The sequence below is a fragment of the Tupaia chinensis genome, unplaced genomic scaffold (assembly GCF_000334495.1).
Source record: "Tupaia chinensis unplaced genomic scaffold, TupChi_1.0 Scaffold000366_1, whole genome shotgun sequence".
Lineage (NCBI taxonomy): Eukaryota > Metazoa > Chordata > Mammalia > Scandentia > Tupaiidae > Tupaia > Tupaia belangeri.
In genome coordinates, this window is record NW_006159863.1 from 595,828 (window position 1) to 603,723 (window position 7,896).

At 41.8% G+C, this 7,896-nt stretch overlaps 1 protein-coding gene across 5 annotated transcripts in view; it reads left to right on the forward strand.

The window, feature by feature from the left end:
* The window catches only part of FBXO16 (F-box protein 16), a 137,637-nt gene that overhangs the window by 99,525 nt on the left and 30,216 nt on the right, over positions 1 to 7,896 (forward strand). For all 5 annotated transcript variants that reach the window (XM_006153207.3, XM_006153206.3, XM_027773724.1 and 2 more), the window contains exon 8: positions 7,673 to 7,772. In XM_006153207.3, the coding sequence (XP_006153269.1) occupies positions 7,673 to 7,772 (100 nt within the window). The remainder of the gene's footprint in view (positions 1 to 7,672; positions 7,773 to 7,896) is intronic.

The following is a 7,896-nucleotide window of genomic DNA, read 5'->3' on the forward strand; positions in this document are numbered from 1 at the left end:
CTCCATTCTCCTCTCGGGATCTTGGGCACACACGCACACACGCCTGGCATGAGTTTTAAGCCACCGGGTCTGGGACGCGAACCGCGGTTGACTATGTGGGAGTCCAGCGACATAGCCATTACGCTAACTGCCAGTTCCCGAGCTCATGGATTTTTATAGCAGCTTTATTCACTATAACTGTATATCCAGATGTCCATTAACAGATCAACGAAAAATGTGGTATATGATAGACTATATTCATCAATGAAAAATAAACTAGTGATACAAGCAGCTACATAAGTGAGTCTTAGACTGGTTATGCTAAGTAAGACAAGCCAGACACACAAGTATACCATGTTTGATTCTTATACAAAATGCAAACAACCTATAGTGACAAAAAGCAGCTCAGTAGGTATCCGGGCTATGAGTGGAGGGGGGAACGCCTAAGAGAGATGGAAACGTTCTCGCTCTCATGGTGCTAGCTTCATGGCTGCAAGCCATTGTCAGAACTCATCACATTGTACACCTTAAGCAAATGCGTTCATTCGAGTATATTATTGTTCAATTCAAGTTGATTAGATAAAAATGTTGCTTGAATGATCAGAGAGAGGAAAAGAAGAAAGTACTGCTATACACAGGTACAGATGTCATATTGAAAAAAACGTTTCGAGTTAACTTTTGCATATGGTATAAAATAGGGGTCCAACTTCATTTTTTCAACATGTGTATATCCAGTTTTCCCAGAACCATTATTTTTTAAAAGCTTTATTTATTTATTTAATTCCATGTGCTATTATTATTATTATTATTATTAATTTGACCAGAGAGAGAGAAAGGGAAAGTGAGAAAGCAAGTCACCAGATCCAGGACTGGACTGTGGTTGGCCATGTGGGAATCCAGTGTCCTTAATCACCATGCCACCTGCTGGCCCCTACCCCAGAACCATTATTGAAAAGATCTTTTCCCCCATTGAATGGACTTGCCACCCTTTTCAAAGATCATTGACAATAGGGTCCAGCAGTTAGTGTAATGGCTATGTCACTGAACTCCCATGTAGTCGACCGTGGTTCGAATCCTGGACCCGGTGGCTTAAACTCATGCCAGACGCATGTGTGTGCATGCCCAAGATCCCGAGAGGAGAATGGAAGATAGGGGATTATGGCGTGGCCATCCCCTCTGAGGGGGTGATTTCTCGCTTTCTATCTCTCTATCTCTGTCTTTCTGGCAAGCGCATGCACCCAATAAGAAAAAAACCTCTCCAAGAAAAGAAAAAATAATAATTGACAATATATGTGAGGGTTTATTTCTGGCTCTCTTCATTTTTTAAAAAGAATTATTTAATTTTATTAATCATTATTATTCTTAATATTTTTAATTTGACCAGAGAGAGAAGAGAGAAAGCAAGTTACCGGTCCAGGACTTGACCGTGGTCAGCCATGTGGAAGTCTAGTGCTTCAATCACCATGCCACCTGCTGGCCCCTATTTCTGGCTCTCCTCCATTCCATTGGTCTACATGTCTGTCTTTATGCCAGTACAACACTGATGTGATTATTGAGTCTCTATAATAGGTTTGAATCAGGAGCCAGGAGTCCCTGTACTTTATTTTTTCAGGACTTTTTTTTTTGTTTTTTTTTTTTTAAGTTTTGGCATAGGGCACGTGTGCTTGCCAGAAAGAGAGAGAGGCAAAGTGAGAAAATCACTCCACCGGGGGTGGGGGGTGGGAAGAGTTGACTATGTTTCAATCCCTTATCTTTAAGGGAATTTAAGCTTACAGGTTTTGGTGAACTAAAAAAAATAAATAAGACCCAATGTGAGTGTGTATGTGCATGTGCGCACACTCATGCATGCACATTTAGACAGACAAAGTGAATGCAAAATCAATGATTGCAACTAGAGAGTATAGAGGCAACCCCTGTGCTATGCTTTCAACTTTATGGTATTTTTGAAACTTTTGTATATTGACATACTTCGAGTTAGAATTTGATGGCTGGTCATTTTTCCTCTGTAATCAAGCTGGATGGTTTAGAGGAGAAGACAGACAAGCCTGTTTTAGGCCTAACCCTCTGAAATGTACCTAATCAAGTTGGAAGGTGCCCTGCTGCCAGAAGTATAACTAATGACGAGAGCAACGGGACAGTGACAGGTATTCTCAAGTGCAGATGTTCTCGAGGGCACACACAGGACAAGCAGGTGATTGCAACCACCTCCAGAGATAGAGACAAAGCAGGCGAATATCTGACACAGAGGAAGGCAAAAATGAAAAATTAGCAAAAACTTGGAATTTAAAATAACCTTTCAAACCAGTAGGTGGCGTGGTGGTTTAACCACTGGTTCCTTTTATTTTGGGGGGAGGGGGGGAGAGGTTTTTGCTATAGGGTGCATGCGCTCGCCAGACAGACGAGAGACAGGAAGCGAGAAATCACCCCCCAGGGGGGATGGCCATGCCGCAATCCCTTCTCCTCCATTCTCCTCTTGGAATCTTGGGCACGCAGGCACATGCGCCCGGCGTGAGTTTTAAGCCACCAGGTCCGGGATACGAACTGCGGTCGACTACATGGTAGTCCCACAACATAGCCATTACGCTAACTGCTGGTCCCCCTAACCACTGGTTCTTACAAGGCCAACTATGCAGTCTGAGGCGCAAGCCAGTGGCTTTTAAAAACTCCCGACCTCCGCTCTTATTTTGCCCTTCTCTCTCTCTCTCTGTGTGTCTCTCCAGTGAGCACATGTAACCTATAGCCAAAAACTTCAACAACAACAAAAAAAGACGTTTTCAGGGTGCCAAAGTATTACTCTGTAGATCACTTACTAATTACAAAGATAAAAATGTATCTTCACGGTTGATAAAGCTGGCAGTCACTACCTTAAGTAACTGATTAAAATTAGCATCACTGATGTGGGAAAACCTGACTTTCTGTGATGTGATGCAAGATGAAATACATACCCCCTTGCCAAGTCTCTAACTTGTATCTAATTGATTCTCTGACCTAATTAACTATTTCCTAAACATATAGGTAACAAAGAAACAATTCAATGTTACCATAAAGAAACAATCAGACAAACTCAGAATAGGATGCATTCTGTGTGTCAACTGTCTTAGGTTCACTCTTCAAAAGAATACATTCCCTTGGGAACCAGCAGTTAGCATAATGGCTATGTTGCTGGACTCCCACGTAGTCTACCGCGGTTCGCGTCCAGGACCCTTTGACTTAAAACTCACACGTGTGCGTGCGTGCCCAAGATCCCGAGAGGAGAATGGAAGAGAAGGGATTGCAGTATGGCCATCCCCCCATGGGGTGATTTCTCGCTTTCTATTTCTCTGTCTCTCTCTGTCTTTCTGGCGAGTGCACACGCCCTATACCAAAAACCTCTCCAAAAAAAAAAAAAAGAAGGAAAAAAAAATCTCTAAAAAAAGAAAATAAAATTTAAAAAAAGAATCCATTCCATAGGAGAAAAAAGAGGTAGAATGTTGTAGACACAGGAGACTAACAACCAAATGCTTGAATGTAGATATGATCCTAGATCAAAAAAGAAAGGTAATGAAAGGCACGCCAGCCAGCCCCCTGGGCCGGTGGTAGAGAGAAGCTGGATCCCACATGGCTGACTACACTTTGAATTCCAACACCTACAGCTTGAAATTCATGCCAGGTGTGTGTGTTTGTGCCCTAAATCCCAACAGGATGGAGAAATGGAGAAGGGATTGTGGTATGACCATGTCTTATGGTGGTCTGAGGGGGAGGGGTGCTTTTTCCTCTCCCTCTCTCCCTCTGTCTCTGTCTCTGGCAAGCATAGGCACCCTCTGGCAACTTAAAACAACAGACATTTGTTGGACCAGTTGTGTTTTTAGAATGTGGACTGGATATTAAATGGTATTAAAGAATGATTATTCACTTCTGAAGTCCGATGATGCTAGTTGGTAGCTAGTCGTTGCTAGCTGTTGGGTATGCAATGTCTTTCTGTTAGGAGATAACATCAAAGTATTTGGGGGATAAAGTGTCATAATGTACATATAATAAATACATGGAGAGAGAGAGAACATGTAAGTGTATATATGTGAGTGTATAAGTGTGTACGTAGAGAGGTAAAACAAAGATAGCAAAGTGTTACCACATGTTAAATCTCATGGGAAAGCATGTTGGCAAGCACTATGCAGTTCTTTTATTTTTTATGCAGTTCTTTAGAACTTTCATGTATTTGAAATTTCCCAGTGAAACATTAGACATTTTTAAAATTTTTTTTTTATTTAATTTTACTTATTTATTTAAATTTGACCGGAGAGGGGGAAGAGGGAGCTAGAAAGCAAGCTGCCAGGTCCTGGACTCAAACTGTGGTTAGCCATGTGGAGTCCAGCGCCTTCAACATGCCATTTGCCAGCCCCCAGGAGAGATTTTTAAAAATTAAGGAGTGGAACCAGCAGGTGGCTAATGGTTACGTCACTGGACTCCCATGTAGTAGACCACAGTTCGCGTCCCGGGCCTGGCAGCTTAAAACTCATGCCGGGTGCATGTGAATGTGTCCCCAAAAGTCCCAAGAGGAGAATGGAGGAGAAGGGATTGTGGTGTGGCCACCCCCGCTGAGGGGGTAATTTTTTGCTCTTTGCCTCTCTGTTTCTCTGGAAGATGCATGCACCCTATAGCAAAAATCTCTCTTAAAAAGAAAAAATGAAGGAGAAAGAGGCAAACAGGTGGCTTGGTGGTTGAGGTACTGGCCTCCCACATGTTTTTCAAGCCTCTAGGTCCAGGACTTGAACTAGAATCAGCTCTGTGGGATCTAGTACCTTAACCACCACACTACCAGCTGACCCACAATTTGGTTGTTGTAGGTATCAGATCATTTAGGGACAGCGGGTGGCATGGGGAGTTTCTCACAGATTACACTGCCAACACACAGCTTAATATTTTCCCCTGTCCCTTGAACTTGGTCTCACTGAGGCCGAAACCTAGTGCCTTGAGAACACAGGGACGGGGATATGTACTTGTATCACAAGGCACAGCATTTTTGCCTATGTCTCTCTTTTTGATTTTGGTAACTATGGATTCTCACTGCCTAAATCCATTATTTCAGGCAAACTTTTTCTATAAAAAGCCAAGCAGGAAATATTTTAGTCTTTGCCAGACATACGGTCCTTATTACAGCTGATCAACTCTACCATTGTGGCCCAAAAATAGTCACAGACAACATGCAAGGAATAATGTTCCAATATAACTATTTACAAAATCAGGCAGCAGGTTGGATTTGGCTTATGGTCTGCCTTTTGCTGATTCCTGCTTTATCCTAATATGTGATAGTTTTAGAAAACAAACATGAATACAAGCAGTGTGATTACTGAAAACAGTTTGCAATATCTCATCTTTTTTTTTTTTTTTTTTTTTTTTTTTAAGGAAAAATTTTTTGAATTTGGGGTATGCGGTAAAGAGACAAAGAAAGACAAAGTGAGAAATCCCTCCCAAGGGGGGATGGCCATGCCACAATCCCTTCTCCTCCCTACTCCTCTGGGATCTTGCACACACACACACACACACACATACATGCCCAGAGTGAGTTTCAAGCTACTGGGTCCAGCACTCGAACCTTGGTGGGCCATGTGGAATCCAGCAATGTAACTGCTGTGTCATCTGCTGGTCCCGAGTTTAAAATATCTTTACCTGTGTTTTTGTCCTTAGGATGTCTTCTGCTAAGAATAGTCAGACACGTTACTGTGTTATAGTCTCATGAAGATTGTCCTGTGTGTATGCCAGGAGGTTGGTAGACAAGATCATTTGTTTTAGTTTGCATTTAAGAGTTTGGGAGACTTTCCCCCCTCTCCATTATATTTATTTATAATTCTGAGAAAAATTTAGATCATTCCAAAGTCAAATATATAAAATAAGGTATATTTGGAAAAGTCTAGCTTCTGTCTCTGCTCTTCCATAGTATTCTCAGTTCCTGATCAATTCACATGGAAATTCTATTACAGGCATCCAACTTTCAAAATGTTATGGTTTAATCCTTCCATTTGAAAGTACAAACAGGGGACCAGCAGGCGGTGTGGCGGTTAAGACACTGGACTCCCACATGGCCAGCTGTAGTCTGAGTCCTGGACCTGGTGGCTTGCTTTTTCACTTTCCCTCTCTCTCTCACTATCTCTCTCTGATGAGCACACATGCCCGATAGCAAACTTAACAATAATAATAAATAAAATAAAGTGAATAAATACGTTTTTAAAGTACAAGCAAGTATATACATCTACATACTTTTTTCGTTATGACAGAAAACACATGCATGCATGTATGCAAGACAGAGAGAGGGAGAGAGAGAGAAGCACCCTTGAAAGGGCTCATCATGCAGCAATCCCTTTTCCCCAGTCCTCCAGCTCCTTGGGACCCCGGTTGCCTGCGTGAGTGTTCAGAATGTTTTTCAGACCCACTTGGGTATCTGAATCCATGACTGTCATACAGCTTCCAGTCTTGCAGGGCACTTACATTACTGCTGCACTACAGTGACTGAACTGTTTTGTTTTGTTCTATTTTGTTTCCTACAGGGCATATGCACTTACCAGAGAGAGAGAGAGACAGAGAAAATGAGAAATCACCACCCAGAGGGGATAGCCATGGTGCAATGCTTTCTCCAGACTCCTCTCAGGATTTTGGGCATACATACACATGCACCCAGTGTGTTTTGCAAGCTGCTGGGTCCAGGACTTGAACTGCAGAGTTGGCTGTGTAAAATCTAGTGCCTTAATCTCCATGCTACCTGCTGGCCCTGGGCCATTTTTTTTATACCTCCTTTCTGAAATGAAGGGTGCCACATAATACCTATCACTTTATCCACCTTTTGAAAAATTATTATTATTTAATAGTATGACCTACAGATTATACCACAGGTATATATAGAAATATTCTCTTTTACAGTTCACAGTATTCCTTCATTTGGATATGCCAAAGTTTATTTAACCAGTTCTCTATTGATAAACATTCAGTTTATTTCTGACTGAGTGAAGGCAATCTTTTAAATCACAGGAATGGACCTGCTCTGTGGCCTGGTGGTAAAGGCAGCTGGATCCTACATGGCCAACCACACAATTGAGTCCTAGACCGGGACCAGTTAGTGTAATGGCTATGTCGCTGGACTACCACATAGTCAACCGTGGTTTGAGTCCCGGACCTGGTGGCTTAAACTCAAACCGGGCGTGTGTGCATGCGTGCCCAAGATCCCGAGAGGAGAATGGAGAAGAAGGGGATTGCAGCATGGCCATCCCCCCGGGGGATGATTTCTCACTTTCTATCTCTCTGTCTCTCTCTGTCTGTCTGGCGAACGCACGCGCCCTATAGCAAAAACCTCAAATGAGTCCTAGACCCAACAGCTGAAGAAACACACTGGGTGTGTATGCATGCATGCCCAAAATCCCAAAAGGAGGTGGAGAAGGAAAAGAAGGGATTACAGTGTGACCATTCCCCATAGGAAGGCTTTCTACTCTCTCTTTCCTTCTGTCTCTCTGGCAACTACACACACTCTAGCAAAAAAATAAAGTGTATATATATATACATATATATATATACACACACACACACACACACATATATGTACACATATATACATAAATGTGTGTGTGTGTATATGTATATATATCACAAAGTTAAGCAAATAGCTTTGTAATCCTTTAAAGTTTCTAAATGATAATTTATAATTTTCCTTCTACTTTCCAATTTACAGAAGAAGAAAAAGAAATGAAATGACTGTAGATTTCAGCCGACAGTCACGTGATAAAAACAAATTGCAGGACAGATCTAGGCTAAGAAAAGTCCAGTCACTGGTAAGTATTACTTATAAAGATTCACCACCACAGCGTTCATAAAAATCACTGGATCTCTATCCTATTTGCAAAATTGAGTTTGTTTAGTTCTTTCTTTCTTTTTTTTTTTTTTTAGATTTTTACA